The sequence below is a fragment of the Lonchura striata genome, chromosome 1, assembly GCF_046129695.1.
Source record: "Lonchura striata isolate bLonStr1 chromosome 1, bLonStr1.mat, whole genome shotgun sequence".
NCBI classification, from domain to species: Eukaryota; Metazoa; Chordata; class Aves; order Passeriformes; family Estrildidae; genus Lonchura; species Lonchura striata.
The window spans coordinates 83974076-83991379 of record NC_134603.1 but is presented as its reverse complement, the minus strand read 5'-3'; the positions used below and the strand labels follow the sequence as shown (position 1 = coordinate 83991379).

Sequence of the window (17304 nt, the reverse complement as noted above, 5' to 3'; positions counted from 1 at the left end):
CAGCGACAGGCAGCATGGCAGGGCAGAGCTGCAGCCTTGGGGATGCCTGCAGCTGTCAGACTCCCCAGAGCAGCCCCTGCACACGCAGCTCACTTGTCAGCAAGGGATTTTCCTCCCCTCCTCCCCTGATAAAGATCTCTCAGCTGCTATTATGGGTTGTATCCTTGGCTTATTGTAAAAGAAAAACAAAACAAAAAAACAAAGGAAAAAATCTGCGTGGTTTTGCAATCTGGAGATGAGCCTTTGATCCTCTCACTCAGCCTGAGGATGGTGGCATGCTGGCACAACTGCCCCCATTGTACACCTGAGCTCTCCAGGGCTGCCCACACCGTTCCATTTGCAGGGATGGGGGAGAAGTGTGTGCCAGAAGAATTAACTGCTCCCCACCAGCGTTAAAGGTGGAGAGTGTGCGTGTGTGGAGGCAGCAGTTGTCCTTGCAGAGCTTTAAACAAAGTAGTAGACTGCAGCTATGGAGTCACCAACTAAAGAAATTGAAGAATTTGAGAACAACTCTCTGAAATACCTACAGCCAGAGCAAATAGAGAAAATCTGGCTTCGTCTCCGAGGCTTGTAAGTAGTACTTTTCTTTTAATCTCCTCCAATTTCCTCCCACTGTCAAAATTATTGTAGCACTTTTCTTTCTTGCTGTATCTTCAAAATCTCCATAAGTTTCCACACCTTTCCTCCATAAATAAAGTTACTTTATCTTAGCAAAAGATCAATTTACTTCTTTAAATTGAACTGCTTCTTACATTGAACACTTTCATGTGGAAATGTAGACATTCCATTAATGAAGCATTTTAAGATCTAAGCAGTTACTTGAATGCTAATTACTTCAGGTGTTATACTAGAAAAGTTTTGTTATAGTCTGAATGATACTTAATTGAATCCTCCCTTTTCAATAATCTTACCCTTAGCTGCAGTGTAATGTATACTGTAATGTACACCATTTCTAGCACTGGCACAATGATACGGATAAAATAGGCAGAGAAGGCACAACTGGAAAACATTTCCAATAGCATTTGTAACAGCAGTAAATTCATCTTCCACTGATTTGATTGTACTTATTAATTTATGTGTTAAGCCTGACTTGCTATGAGATAACTGTATACTGCCTCCTGAGCAGAAAAACATATCTGTACTTCAAGAACTTGACACTGCAGAAAAGAAAAAGCTATAGTGTCTGCCTAGCTTATTTAGAAACAATGTCTGGTGTTTTTCATATTCTCAGTATGTAAAATACTGTCACCCATTTGCCCATAATTTCTTGGCGATGGCAAAGAGGAGTGTTACCATATTAAACTACAACCCTTCTGTGTTCAGAACTGTTTGTGTTTGGCTTTTTTTTTTCTTCAGCCTCACATGTTAGAGTTATTAAAATTTTGGCCTGCAAGAGAAAGACAGGGGAGAAGGGACCAAGGAGGCTTGGAAACAGCAGAAGCAAAAGAAATGAAGAAAGAGTAGGCCAGTAGTTGAAAACAAATGGCTTCAAGTTAAACTTTAGTTGCTTTTTGGGTGTTACTTTGTGTGAGCAATTATGGTATGCTTTGCAAAGCATAGCCAAGACTTTTGTAGGACTTCAAGCTATATAAGAGATATGCATTAACATGTGTTTCTTTCAAAGCATCAATCCAGGAAGCCTGTTTTGTGAAGGAACCTAATCAAAGTAGATGACAGCTGTCTTGTGAGCCCTTCTAATAGAAGACTCACGCAAAACAAACCCTCTATTAGGACTTATTGAATTTCTGTTTAATATAGAGTTTAGGAGCATGCTGATTTGGATTCTACCTGACTGAGTGGTTATTTGTGGAAACGCTGAGCAGATGTGTTCCTTGTGCTTGAGGACCATGCAGGACTGGAGTGGTGCTTCCTCTTGTCACTGAGTGGCTGTTTCTGAGAATGCTGAGCACGTGTGTTCCTTGTGCTTGAGGGTCACAAGGTTTGGGGCAGGGCTTCCTCCATTTCTGGGTAGTGGAGCTGATTAAAAGAGGGCTGTAGGGGGCACAGCAACCCAGGGCATGGCGACCTGAGGCAGTTCGAGCAGGCACAGTTGTAGGATTTCTTGCTAGTAAGGTTTACTGTGTGTTGTGTGCGGTGTTTCTGTTGGTAGGTCTTAGCATTTCTGATAGTAATGGTTTGTACACGATCAAAAACTGTAGTTAGTATGAGTGTATGTAATCAGATGGATTACATAATCCAAAAAGGATGCATCTGTCCAGACCCATTCCTGTGCAGACTTGTTTATCAGTGGTTTCAGGAGGCATTGAAGAGGAAACCTGCCTGCAGTGTGAACAGGTGAATGATCTCCTTTCACTGGTGCTGAACTTAGAGAGGAAGTTGAAAGACTAAGGAGTATCAGGGAAAGTGAAAGGGAAATAGATTGTTGGAGTTCAGCCCTTCCATCCTTGAGGGAAGCCCACCAAGAGTTAGAAGACTTCAATGCCTCTCACTCGCAGACAATAGGATACCTGGTAGGTGAAGAGGAGTGGAAGTGAGTACCTACTTGAGGAGGTAATAATAAAAATTCCTGCCTACCCCCACTCCCAAGCCAGGTGCCACTTCAGAATAGGTATGAACCCCTGGATTTAGAGAGTCAGCCAGATTATTTAGAAGAAAATTATCTGCACAGTGAGCCTCCAAATTATGACTCATCTGTGAGAAGGATTACCACCTCTAACATCAAAAAGGAAAGAAGAGTAATTGTGGTGGGTGATTCCCTTCTGATGGGAACAGAAGATCCCATATGTTGACTGGACCTACCCCATAGAAAAGTCTGATGCCTCCCTGGGGCCTGGGTATGGGATATTTCTGGGCTCATTTAGCCCTCTGATTACTACCCACTGCTGATACTCCAGGTTGGCAGTGATGAGATTGAAAAGAGGAGTGTCAGGGCAGTTAAAAGGGACTTTAGGGCACTGGGACAAGTCATTGATAAGGCAGGTGTACAGGTAGTCTTTTCCTCAGTCCCTCTGGTGGCTGAGAAAAATGGTGAAAGGAATAATATCAATAAGTGGCTCAAGGTGTGGTGCAATTGGCAGAATATTGGATTCTTTAATCATGGGGCAACTTTTACGGCACCTGGCCTCCTGGAACCAGATGAGCTTCATCTCTCTGTTAAGGGTAAAAGGTTTTTATCTTGTGAACTGGCCAAATGTTTTGAGAGGGCTTTAAACTAGGTCTGAAGGGGGAAGGGGATGTAGCTGGGCTCTCTGGCAGCAGGCAGATGGCACCCAGAACTGAATGCAGTCCTCAAGAACCAGTGCTGAGTACTGGGGGATGATCATTTCCCTAGTCCTGCTGGCTACTCTATTCTTGATTCAGGCCACCTATCATTTACATGCCATATACCTCCTTGGCCATCTGGGCACACTCCTGGCTTGTATTGAGCCAGCTATCAACAACACTCCTTTTTGCTGAACAGCGCTTGAGCTACTTCTTCTCAGGCTTGTAAGGCTGTATGGCTGTGACCCCAGTGCAGAACCCAGAACTTCACCTTACTGAACCTCATGCTGCTGTTCTCAGCCCATACAGTAGGGTGTGTAATTTACATAGCAGATCACTAACCACCTCCTCCTGGGTTATAGGGGCTTCACTCATCTCCCAACCACCAACTTCCAGCTCAGGGAGCTGGGTACCCTGAGAGCAACCGCTTTGATACTGAAGACTGAGGTAAAAAAAGGCATTAAGTGTGTCTGCCTTTCCCCTGTCACATTCAGCAAATGGAGGCACTCTTTGAACTTCTGTTTGCTGCCAATGTATTTGTTGTTTTTAACTGTAGTGGCCAAATCAAGGCCTAATTGGCCTTTGGCCCATCTAGTCTCCTTCCAACATGACCTGCAACATCCCTGTAGTCCTCCCAAAATACCTCACCCTCCTTCCAGAGGTGATATGACATATGTTCTCTGTTTAACCAGGGTGGTCTTTTTCCCTGACAACGTATCTTTATACACATGGGAACAATCTCCTCCTGAATATTTAACAATCCATTTTAAAGCACATACCGCATTCCTGGACTCCTTTGCCCTTCAGGACTCATAAATCTCTGTCAATCTATATCCAGGTCTCATGAGACCTCACCTGGTATACAGCATCCAGTTCTAGGGCCCCTAATATCAGAAGGACATACACTGCTGGAGCACCAGAGGAAGCCAGAGGGATGGAGCATGTCTCCTTTGAAGGCAGGCTGAGAGAGTTGGGGTTATTCAGCCTGAAGAAGAGAAGGCTTCAGGGGAACCTTATAGCAGCCTTCCAGTACATCTACAGGAAAGCTGGAGAGGGACTTTTTACAAGGGCACGTAACGATGGGACAAGGAGTAATGGCTTTAAACTTTTAGAGAGAATGTTTAGTTACAAGGAAGAAATTTTTCTCCATGAGAATGGTGAAGCAGTGGAATAGACAAGTTGTGGATACACTATCCCTGCAAGTGTTCAAGGTCAGGATGGACAGTACTTTGAATACTTGGTCTAGTGAAACATCTCCCTGCCCATGGCAGGGAGGTTGGACCAGATGATCTTTAAAGTCTTTCGACCCAAACCATTCTGTGATTACAAACAGCAATCTCTGAATTGTGACATGAATGGGATGCTTGAAATTGAACTCACTAAGAAATTTGATGGGCAGATAAGGTATAGAGACACATAAAGCAGTGCCTTTGAAAACTTCAGCTTTTGCTGAAAATCTGGAACAATATTCAGCATTTATGGCATATCCATAGCTTCCTCTGCAAAGCACTCTTGCATCCTGTCAACAGTGAAGAGGTCCCAGTGATGAATCTTGCATAAGACCAACATTTTCTTGAAGTAAATGATGAAGAAGCAACTGATTTCATTGGAAAAAGATGAGCTTTGGCAACTGAAAATGATCTGGCAAGTGTTAGAATGCCACTGCTGAGTTACCTGTTTCCCTGTCTTATCTGTATGTGCTTTACAATATTTTTAGAATTTCTTGGTTGAAAAATGTCACATAGGGAACAGCTGGTTCTACTTGTGACAGTATATTGATCTGATTAAATTTTATTTATGTGGCCATCATAAACAGGAAAACAGAGAACTCTTTAATTCCAGAAGCCCACTCTACATTATGGACTTCGTCCCTTAATATTTTAGCTCATAGAAAACATTAAGGTTTAAAAAAGTCCATCAGAAAAGACCACTTTGTTAGGAAGTGTGCAAATAAATTGGCTTTCAAGTGGAAAATAAGCATATGCTAATTATTTTCTGGGGGTGAGAGAGTCCCAAAGGCTTCCTTTGGCCTTGGTTTCAGTCCTCCTGAAGGTTCTGAGTTTCTAAGTTTAAACTGAAGCCCTATTTGCCTTGAGAGCAGAACAGAGTTACTTTCAATCACATTTAAATGCAGCTGCTGCCACCCTTTTTCCTCATTTGGCTTTCTTGATGGACATAGAGGGGAAATATATGTCAAAGAACCATGTTAGAAAACCTCTCTGTAGACATCTTAGGTCCATGTTTCACTTTCATTACGGTTGTCAGTTCACAGAAGGATTAGGGAAGTCTCATTTGTCAGCAAGTGGATATTTGGTATGTACTAAGCTGTACAGTGCAGCTTAGAAATTCCTGGTTTGGGTGAGCTGTGGGTATGGATGTCTTGATTAGTTTTAGAGTTTGCCAGGGTCTGGTTGATCCAAAATATTGTTCTTCATGTAGAGTGAAGAAGGGCTCAATTTTACCAGTAGACTAACATGTAAGTTAGTAGTGTTTTATACTGCCAGTGGTATAGTCCATGGAGGAACAATGGGAACAAGAGAAGTGTTGCCACCTTCTAGTCTCATGCCTGACAAATGGACAGAGGAGAGAATATATTCAAATAAGTAGAAGAACAGAACCTTCAGAAAAAGGCAATAAAAACTGATGGTGTTTGTAGTTGTATTTATTTAGTAAACTGATACATTTTGCTACAGTCCTTCTGCTACTTTGTTCCACGACAGATTTTCTTTTGAATCTTAAGTCAATATATGAGTCCTGTAGGTAACGAAAGATATATGAGTTTGTGTTTAATAGTAAAACGTTGACCAAACAATAATACAAACTTTGGTTTTTTTCATAATTATAAAAGAGCTTTTATTCTTCTGAGGATAGTACAAATGAAATACATTCATTTCAAGCCCAAAAGGTAATACAAACACCACAATCTGTCAAGAGAATAAGGGGGTCCCCCTTTATAATATTAATTTCAGTGCTTTTTAAGTATCACTGTTATAAAGCTTGCAGTCCTGCAAGAAATGAAAAAAGTTATGTTTACAAAGATTAATTTAAACCTTAAGTCAAAGTGAAACTGAAAGTCTTTATCTGGAATTCTTTTAAAAGGCTGTCTTGGTGGGACAGGAGTCCATACAGAAAGAAGCAAAACCAGATGGAATATATCACTGAAAAATCCTCTGTGTGGGTTTTAAAAGCTGTGAGAGGTACTCTCCCAATCTGACAGCTTTTGGTGGATTCACACACTGTATTAAATCCAACTCAGACCTTGAAAGGATTTTTATTTATTGTGTTTCTGTTTCTTCCTGAAACTCACACAGAATTTTCCAGTTCCAGTCCTTTTGTCTTATTTCCTCAAAAATCACTTCAGCCTCTTCAAAATCCTAGAAAAGGTGTGATTCTGATCCTGACTGGTAGGTGAGGAAAGCTTAATGTTCACATATTAGGGCTGACCCAGTAAATACTACAGAAACAGTGAAACCTCTACAACTGCAAATTGCTCTCAAAATACTGAGAATCTGGATAACACAGGGCTTGTCTAGAAGGGCTTTTTCCATAAGGATTCATAAAGCTTCTGTTTCTGATTTCCTGAACTGTGCTATACTAGAAAGCATTAATACTAATGTGTTTTCAGGGGTGAAATTAGAATGCAGTTCCTGGTGGGTTTTTGGGGGTTTTTTTGCTTCTTTAGGTTTTTTTTTGTTTTGTTTTGTTTTTTTCTTTGTTTTCTTTGACAAAGCTAGGTTTTTAAAATAATTCATAGCTTAAGAAAAATTTAACCCCATGATGGCACAAAAACTTCCTGACAGTTTTCCACCCATAATTGTGCTTAAATCTGAATTGTAGACAAGCAATAGTCTTTTCTCCTGCAGACCCAAACCTTTGTGAAAATTTGTTTGGAACTGCCTTGGATATTTGAAAAGCAGATTAAATTTGAAGTTGATTATAAATAGAAAGAAACCGGAACTAAAATTTTGCAATAGATCAAGAATGCAACTAAAACTCTGATAAAACTCATTGTAATTAACTCAACAAATTGACTTCAGTGAAGTCAGGATTCCTCAAAACAATTGATAAGGTGGATATTGGGGACTTTTGAATTTTCCTGGCCAAGAAGGTGGGTGCAGAGTTCTTGGTAAGAAATGGATCTGTATGGTTGTCACGGAGATGTTTGAAATGCTTTGTCTCTGCCAAGCATTCCAATTCATGTCACAGTAGTCTCACTTGCCTTCTTTGGGAGGACTTCTATGCCTGTCACTCAGTTATGTGGGATGCAGGAGATCACATGAGCTTAGGTAGGCAGCAGGAAAAGATTGCCAGGGTCTTTCTTGTCAAGAGAGATGTAGGAGACAGTTTAGTTATTAAGATGCATATAGAAATGTATTACATCAATGTATGTACAAACATCCTGAATGGCTATTTGTGTTGTTTGGGTCCTATGGCAATAGCTATGTCATCACTTTAGGAGTGATTTCTTACTCTAATAGAAATAGATACTCTTCATGCACAAAACTCCTAGCCAAGACAGAAAGTTTCACAACATCTATCCGTAGCATGAATCCTGGCTTGGTACAAAGCTCATTTCAACACCAAGATTAGCACAAGTTGGATGTAAGATCTATGCAATTTTTAATAGCTAAGGCTATACAGTGCCCTTGAGCTTCATCTGTGGCAGGAAAGGCCAAGGAACAGAAGAAGAGCACCCTTTCGAGGCTGAGCAGTTCAGATGGTTGCTGTAAATGATGCTCAAATCACATTTCCTCCCATGCCTCTTGTGGAGCAGCTGGTTTTCAGGGATTCAGTAGTAATAGGCAGCTACTAGTGTCTGTTAAGCAATGAGTCTGAATAAACATTTCAGATATGCTTCTCTACACATATTGATGCAGCAGGAACACCTATAGCCAGATGGAAGAATTCTCCTTTTTCAGATGTGCTTGAAAAGTAAAAGGTGAGGAAGCTGTGCAAATTGAGACTGGGAAGGGAGAATTTGGAGATCATCTACAAAAAAGCATACTGATGCATAAAAAGGTTGGTGAGGACAACCAGAAAGAGCATTTTAAAAATAGAAACTAAGGAAAAAAGTGATGGTGAGAAAAGAGATAATCCTGTGAGTTCTTCAGATTCCCACATGTAAACACTTGTTAGATTTATTTACTTGCAGATTGAAATAGTTTGCAGCACAACATATATGCAAGACATTTAGGAGTTTGAGTTCTGGTGAAAATCACAGGGACAAGGACTACCTTTAAGGTAATTTGAAAATGTGACCCATCTGTAATATTTTTTGTGTCTCTCAGATTCTAGTGAAGGCCTTGTAGGAAAGTCTGTTTTCTGCAGGAACCCCACTGGTTGGAATTGCTGCCCAAAATACTGCTTCTGTGTTACCTTCTAAGCATGTCCTTGTTCAGAAGAATGAGGATGTCTTCTTCTTCAGGATGCCATTGCTTTGTTTCATTAATGGAAGGGGAAAATTATTTGGTACCTCAGCCACATTTTTGTTGTACTATCTGTCATAATTCTTCCTCCCATGTGTTCCCATTAACGCTTTCTCTCATTCCACTAGTTTTATATGTGCAGAGAGCCCACTGATTTGGATGCAGTTTGACTGGATGAGTAGAGGCAATTCTAAATGTACAGGGAGTGTCCTCAAAATGTTTTTCTGAGAAAGGCTTTTGCATAAATGCTCAACGATCTCTAAAATACTTGTTTCTAATTAGCTGTACTGCAGTGAATACCTTACAAATGAAGAAGAATGAAATTCCTGAGTTATGTAAATATGCTGAATAACTTGAAGAAAATTATAATATGGTCCCACCTAGCCTCACATTCTGTGAAATGTCAAATTTCAGTTTGAATAACCTGACATATTTACCTTATGAAGGCATATCTTCTCCTCTTCTGAGCCAGAGGCATGGAACTTGACTCCTCCCTTACAGCAAGCAAACTTTTAAAAGCTAGATTTGCTGTCTCAACCATAGCACCCAGTATATAGAAAGGACAGGACTTACTTATTTAAATATATCTTTCTATCTGGGGCTTCTGGAGACATATCCCACTCCTTCCCCTATGGTTTCTGTACCATCTAGATACTTGTGAGACAGCTGGTAGCAGGATGGAGTAGGGTCTTAAGAAATAAAATCTTGCACAACCTCCTTCATTCTCTGTGAACATGCTCAGAACCTGTTCCCATCTACTCATCTGCCCATCCCAGTTCTCTCTCCCAAAATTTCCTCCTGTGTGGCAAAATATTCCTATGTTGAGATCACAGGACAGTATTTTTAACCTTGCAGATGGAAGCGTCACCTTCCTCACTTTCTTCTCTTTACCCTCATGTCTAATTCAATGGAGCCAGCTGTGTGTCATCACATCTGGCATTTATGCCTAGGGAGGGGAGGAACAAAAGATGGGCAATTTTCTTTACTCTGCAGAAAATAATGTTGTAGTGATACAGAAATGGTGTGAACAGAGCAGCAGGCATCCTGAAAAAGATGATGAAACCTGCTGCAAGCATTAATTTTGGAGATAGGAGCCTCTGTGAAACCACTTCTCTACAAACACAGAGAAGTGTTTGCTAGCTATCCCAGAAACCCATAATCATTCACATTACTTTCCTCTGTAATGTCTCTGCTCCTGAAGATGTGCTGAGTTCTAGGAAGCCTAGAAAAAGAGCATTGGCTCTCCATGAGAAGTTTAAAAGTTGCATTTTCCTAAAAGTGACATTTAATATATGGCCTGATAGTGAAGAAGCATCATCAGGACAGCAGCAGTCATGAGTGTTACAAATTAATGTTGTCACAAATTAGCAGTCACAAATTAGTGTTGCTAAAAGGCTTGAAAAATTTTCAAAGTCTACCATGGTGCTGAAGGAGGGGAAAGTTTGGATGTGGGGATGGGGAAGTGAACCTTCTTTTGGAAAGGGAACACTTCCTCTTTGTGTAGAAACTTTTTCTCCCAGTGTTTAGGCTTCAACAGTAATCCAAATGCTTTAGATTGTAACCCAGAGTCGGGAAAGGATCTGGCACAAACACATGAGATTTAAAATTCTGCGTCATACCAGCTGTTAACAGATGTTAACAAACAGAAGGGTAGGTTGTGTTTGGGGGGAGGAAGATTGGAGGGGGAAACAGTAACAAACAACATTTAGATCTAAAAGTAGCAACAAATAGATTTACTCAAGCTTAGGGCTAGATGCAAATTTGTTTAGTGACTTTATGCACACAGCTTGTGTGGCCTGATGTAATTCCAGTCTATGTTTCCTGTCTTCATATTTTGCCCAGAATATGAAGAATGATTCCCCCCTCCACATTTTCATACATGCTATAACTTCACAGAGCCATCCTGCACAAGAAAAGCTGGGCAGCTGACAGCTGGCTCCTACAGACTCTGAATATGTTAGTTTTACATGGTAGCAATGATTAAAGTAAGTTTTTAACCTCTACATGCTAGTTTCTTTTCAGAAAGGTCTAACACCTTTTTGCCACTGGGACAGTGGGGTTCCTGCTAAACAGTATTAACTTCATGACACATCAATATTGCATATATATGTGTGCTCTGCAAAGTTCTGCTGTGTCTTATTCCCAGTACACTCCTTGTTGATTCATTTTCATTACTTTCTTCTTAGTGAAATGAACAGCTAAATATAGCTAAAGGAAGCCCAGTAAAGACTGTGTATCTCCTTTTTCTGAGACATTTTACTAGCAAGGAAAAGGCATCCCACACATTGACATCAGTTGTTCCAAGTAAACACACTGTGAAGCACATTTATGCTCCAAACAGTGGCTGAAGGGTATTCTTCCCTCTTGGCTCTTCTGGTCCTATTGTGCACTAAGTGCCACATTGTCTTTCAGTGGGAGAGACTACAGAATAAGCATGTTGAAGTACCAACCATCTTGTACTTGGCAGGTCACCACCTTTACTAACTTCAAAGCTAAAAGTTCCTTAAGTAATTTATAGTGGCCAGCTGATGTTTCCCCCCCTCTCAGCCCCTAAATTATCAGGCTAGCCCCAAGATCTGAGGCTTTGAGGGGAGGAATATCAGGAGATGGCAAAGATTTCCAAAAGAGGCTCTTACCCTGATATATGTTGGTTCAGCTCTCTTTATTCTGTGATGTTCATGGGGAGGGCTTCTTTGGCTCTCCGCCAACCCTGTCAGGACAGGAAGGAGGGGTCCAGGGTTATCTGATCAGAGTCACAGGGTCTCGGAGAATGGGGAACAGAATGCCCATGAGCACAATGTAACAGCCAGCTAGATAGTAGAATTCAGACAGGCTAAATATATATATATATTTCCAATAATAAATATGTGAAGGCCATATACTATAATGGTTTGACTTTTTTTTTTACTTCTGAAGGATGAATACTGAGAACTGCTCTGTATTCTTTTTAGACCATAGGACTTTATTTCCCTGAAATGTAACTGGATTTTTCCTGTAACTGGATTTTTATGAGTCTGCACTCTCTACAAGAGAATTTGCTTGTCGTGTGCTGTGAAAAAGCAGAATGAGCAGTAGATCACATTCTTTCAAAGGGTTAGATTTTCAGAAACAGACTAATTTTCCTTTTTACTTCATATTTTTCTTCAGCTGAATTCACACCAAATACTATAGAAGGAGCTTTTAGCTGTTGTGGTTCTTTTTCTTTGTTTATGGTTTTGGTTTCATCTTTTGCATGAGAAATGATGGAAAACTGAGGAAGAACCTCAAAATGTCAGTAGTTGTTCTGGCTATGTACAAAATCTACATGAGTAAAATAATATTTTTAGAAGTTTTTAAAACAAAATTTGCTGACTTCTTTTGTAGTTGAGAAATCAAAAGCCCAGTCAGGTCTATTTTCCAATACAAAGCCATTTCACTAGTGAATTTGAATTTACCCTTCTGATTTGGTGGTACTGAAAACTTTGGTGATACAGCTGAAGCACTAAGTTGTCCCTGCAGTGTTTCCTCTGCTCCTTGCAGATCCTTGTACTTCAGACTGTCTTGCTCAAAACCATCCTAAGCATACAGTATTCAATACTGATCAATTAAGTAAACCTTTCCTATGTTGCTTTTTCGCCTCTTTCAGTATACATAATGTGCCATGGAAAAATACACTGAAGTTAACTTTCTTCTTCTGATAGCTGGTGTTACTTATCAAAGTTTGAGCAAGCCTTGATTGTCCTTTTATGAAACATGCCAATCACTTGTTTTAAAATTTTAAAAGTTTAATAGTAATAAAATAGTTTTTAAAAACACAGTAATAAAAAATAGAGCAATAATAATTTGGACAATGAGTATTAGGACAATAAAGAACAATGAAAAACAAAGAATTATGGATGCCTGGATGCTTTGCTCAAGAAAGCATGTCTGCTAACAAAGGAATAATCCTTAAAAGCCATTGCCCATTGCATATTCATATGTCTCATACATGACGCAAATATTCCTTTCAAATTAGGAATTTTTCTGTTTTCTGTCAACCCTTCCCTCATCCTGTAAATCAATCCTTTCAGCTCCAGGGTGTCTAGAAGAAGTCAGGCATGGTCCGATAAAGAGGCCATAAAACAGCATCTTGGAATTTTTGGGTGTCCTGTTGCTGTTATCTCTATGTGAAGAATTTCTTAGTTATCTTATCCATTCCATGTGCTGGTCACAAAAAGGTATCTTACATCACATAGCTTCTATTTTAATATGATGCTATATCCTAAAACTGTCTTTACCACACTACTTAAAAAAGACTAACACATCATTACTAAAAAAGGTTTAATGCAACATTACATTCAAACATGACATATATAGTATTCATTTTAATATTTGCAAAGAGCCAATCATATAATATGCATTTTTTTCACACTTTGTTGAAATGAAGCTAAACAAAATTATGTCAACTGGTCATAAATCATTTTTATGTCAGTGGAAAAGAAGGTACCTTTAACTAATACAACTCTCACAGTACTACTTGAATAAAAGTATTATAATTGTATATAGTTCTGTCCAAGGTCAGTAGAGTTGATTTTACACTAGCCTTGGGAGATAAGATCAAGGCATGGGTCAAGTTTGTAGTGCCAAATAGTTCAAGTCAGTTATATCTTTATTATCAGCAGGAACAGATCTCAAAAGCAACTCCCTTCTTACAGGTCTCCTTTCCCCCTTCTTCTTTCCCCCTCTCCATTCTTGAATCCTGCTTTGCTAGGGAGCTGGTGCCCAGCACTCATTGTGAAAAATTAAGGAATTTGTACTTAAGTGCAATTAAAGATCATCAGCTCTCAAGACAGCATATAGTATAATAACATCGTTAAACTCAGTCTACTCAGATCATATCCATGACACCCATTTGTAATACCTCTAGGCCCTGTTCACTCTTTACTAAATGTGTAGAGAAGGGATTTCAGCTCTCCTGAGCATGTACTGCAGAAGAAATTCCTGGCTGACTGTGATCACAGAGGCTATTTTGTAAGAAGAATTTAAACTCGTTGCCTTTCCAGCTATGATTAACATCTACTCAGTACACATATTAGACATGAAATGATCAAGTAGGAAACTGGTTTCTAAGCCACAGGTAAGAGCCCTGCAGTGACAAAAGATCACAGCTAAGCAGAAGCAGAACAAGTGACATCAATTGATCATATGCACTAATGATTGCAATAATTTTTAGAGATGAAACTGTAAGTTTCTTTTTTGTTGTTCTTTAGAAAACTTGATAGTTAGACAGGTGAAATTCAATGGTCAGCCAGATTAACTAAAGTTTATTAAAATAGTATTTTCCTTGGACAAAATCAGACTATATTTTCTAGCTTTGAATTACTTACGTATGTTATTTATTAACTGTGACCTGTTGTGTTTCTCACCTGTCTTGTTTCCATTTCTGTTGAAATAATTCTATCAGTTTGAGGTTGTGAGCACTTATTTTCTTTGTGTACCTTCACCACTCATACCCATACTTTGAAGCACATAGGCTTTTCTAATCTACTTCAAATGAGATAAGTGACTACCTCTGCCTCTCATGATTTCAGGATGTCCCCATGTAGTTCAGGGCCCAATTTAAAATTATTTCCTTGTTTTTAAAAAAATCCACATAAACCCTCCATCAAATTTCAAGTATCAGCTGAAATTTTACCTTCTTTCCTCACCCATTTCTTACTGTTTCCTCTCCTCTGCTCCTCTGAGATTGTATTGTTTTTAACTTAACACAGTATTCTGAAAAACAGCCTATGTGGCAGAAAAAAATAAAATTTTTTTGCTATTATTGACTGAAGTGTGAGTAAAGAAAGAAAGGGCATAATTCTGTTTAAATTAAAGATTTAAAAACCTGTCAGGAATTGATGGCATTATACTATCAGTAAAGTCTGTTCATCTCAACATATTTCCATGAATTCTGGTCAAGGCTCCCATGGGATCCTGTGCTTTGCCAGATGCTGTAGTGTGTACTGTGAGATTGGGGTTTTGGGAGTTTATTTATACTTAGTTATTAATATAGACTTTGGTAATGTAACATAAATGCATCTCTAATCCTGTGGTGATGATTATTTGGTAATGCACTGCGTGATTGAGAATATTGAGCTGCTGAGAGAGAAGATTTTCAATTTATTTAAGTGATCCTGCCAGTCAGTTTGATCTCAGCCTCCAGCCGCCTCTCCTTTGGAGTGATGCACAAAGGGACAATGCCTATCCCAAACTACTATGCCACTGTGATACGCAAGATGGCACCTGAGCTTGCGAGCTGGGAAATGCTCTTAAATCCTTCTGTCTAGACATGGTCGCCAAGGGAAAATCTTGGAAATTCTGGACCCATTAGTTGGAAGGGACTGGGGGCAAAAGCAGTAAACATTACAGAAAAATGTAGTGGAGGGAGGTCATTCAGAAAAACATAGATTCACCAGTGGGTAAAAAAGGAGCAGAAAAAAATCTTCCAGATGTCTCTTGTAGACAGACATTTTTCTCTTTTGCCAAATTTCATTGTTTCACTGTTGGTTTGCTAAACTACAAAACAGGATTTTAGTAGTGCTATCTTAATACTAATTTTAATATCAAGAAACCCATCACCGGCAGGAAAGAAAGAAAAAGGACCTGAGAGAATGTGTGTGTTATGATATGGATATTTCACTCCAGTAAGGTGGCTTTTTTTTCCCAAATGAGTTGATCATAGGAGCCCTGCAGGGAAGCAGAGATTATTAACTCTAGCTTGTGTGAGCTATGGATGTAGTGGGATTCCACTATTAAAGGACATTATTGTGTGCTTTTGTTAACAGATGACTAAGCTTTCTCCTCATATCTTACAGATGCTAATTATAAAGCTTTTTAAATATAGGAAGAAAAATATCTCTTTCTCCTTGAGCCTATGAACAACCAATTTTAGCTTGTGGCAACTATTTTCCTAAACAATTGTAGTTCCTCTGAAGAAGTAGCTTTTGCAAAATGATCCTCTTCAGGCATGCTTTAGAATGTCAGTGACAACACTAAGGGTATGGCATGCAAGCTCTGATGAGGCTTGCTGCATCAGCTGAAGGAGTTCATGTACTGGTAGTTTTTCTTCTCTGCAGAGTGGCCACTAAAGAATGTATTTCAGATATGACAGACAAAATCTGACATCTTTGCTAAAAGTCACCATTGTTGGCAGTTTAAGCCAAAAGGTTGAACCTTGCATGGAGGCAACTGATGTTTGGAGGTGTGCTCATGTCTGCCAGCCAGGCTGTGGGGGTGAGGACCTGTGGCAGGGCACAGCATACAAGGCAGCTGCTGGCAATAACTTTTTAAACCACTGCAGCAGATTCATTTTTTGCTAGTCTATTGGTGCCCTAAAAAGTTGTTGCCCTCTTTTTTCAGTAAGAAACACAGATCCAGCCGAAAAACACATGCTATGCTAGATCTAGGCTTCTGCACTCTCAGCTGGAGGTACAAAGAGAGCACAGGTCACTGAGTTTTAGGGACTTCAAAAGATCCAGTTGCTTTGACCAACTATGTGTACCCTCTGAACTTATTGCAACAGCCAAGCAAAACAAAACACATTAGATGAAGCCACTGTGAGTGCTTATTGTGAGCTTCAGCCTTAAAATTGAGCCATTCCACTGTCTCAGCAGCCTAAGGAGAGTTTCTCACGCTTCTCATTCCTGAACTGGGAATATCAATCTATTCAAAAGTGTCATCCGCATTCAAATGTTGTATCTCTAGGCCATCAGTCACACATCCACCAGCTGGTATCCTAAGTCTGATCACTACAGTGAAGGTAGGTAGAAGCCTGCAGAGCCTTTTTCCAAGGGTAGATATAGCCCCTAATCTCTAGCAGAGTATGAGATTTACTTTCAAATTCTAGTATATATTTTCAAGGATGAAACTTGGCAAAGATTTCTCTATTACTTCTGCAGCACCCACAGGTTTATCCATACCCTGAAAAGATGCTATTAATACCAAACCCTGTGGAATGAATGTGGAATAACACCATATTAACCAAACCACTATTATGAGTAAAAATAATTAAGTGTTTAGGTAATTTTTCAGAGGTTGTGTAGGAGTGAAATAGCAATTCATATAGCTAGTTGATATTATGAATTGTATGATAATGGGGCAAAACCAAGTCAGCTGACAGAATTACTTAATTCCCCCAACCTCTCTGTTCTCACTTCTCTCTGTACCTACTCAGTTGACTCACACAACTCTCAGAAGACTAAGGTCTGAGAACATCACTACCAAATGCATGCATGGATTTTGCGTATTTATATTATATTCTCTTCATTTCCAGGTTCCTAGATGCAGAGGAAGGGCAGGAGAATTTTTGCAGAACTCAAATGCAGTTTTACTTGGGCTCAAGTGATGAATTGTTGTGTAAAACCCTGAAAGGATAATAAATTAATGGGAAAGTGCCAGAAGGGGAAATACAGGGAAAAGCAATTTGGCTGAGGGTGCAATGGAATTAAATAGCAAAATTAGAAACATAACCCTGTGAATAGACAACCTTGAAGAAGTTGATGGGCATCAAAGCACAAAGATAATTTTTTTATATCAGTTTATTCCAATGGGAATTTTGTGGCCATACAGCATAGCAATCTACATCTTATTGAAGATTAAATACCTTCAAAAATATGTCCTAATTTTATATTGGGCCAGTATGCTGTCTTTATTTCTC

The 17304-nt window shown here is 39.5% G+C and overlaps 1 protein-coding gene across 1 annotated transcript in view; it reads left to right on the top strand.

Annotated features, from left to right (window-relative positions):
• Window positions 1-469: 469 nt before the first annotated feature.
• PDE1C (phosphodiesterase 1C) overlaps window positions 470-17304 on the top strand; it is a 175106-nt gene continuing 158271 nt past the window's right edge. The window contains exon 1 of the mRNA XM_021540500.3: window positions 470-570. Within this exon, the coding sequence (XP_021396175.2) occupies window positions 470-570 (101 nt within the window). The remainder of the gene's footprint in view (window positions 571-17304) is intronic.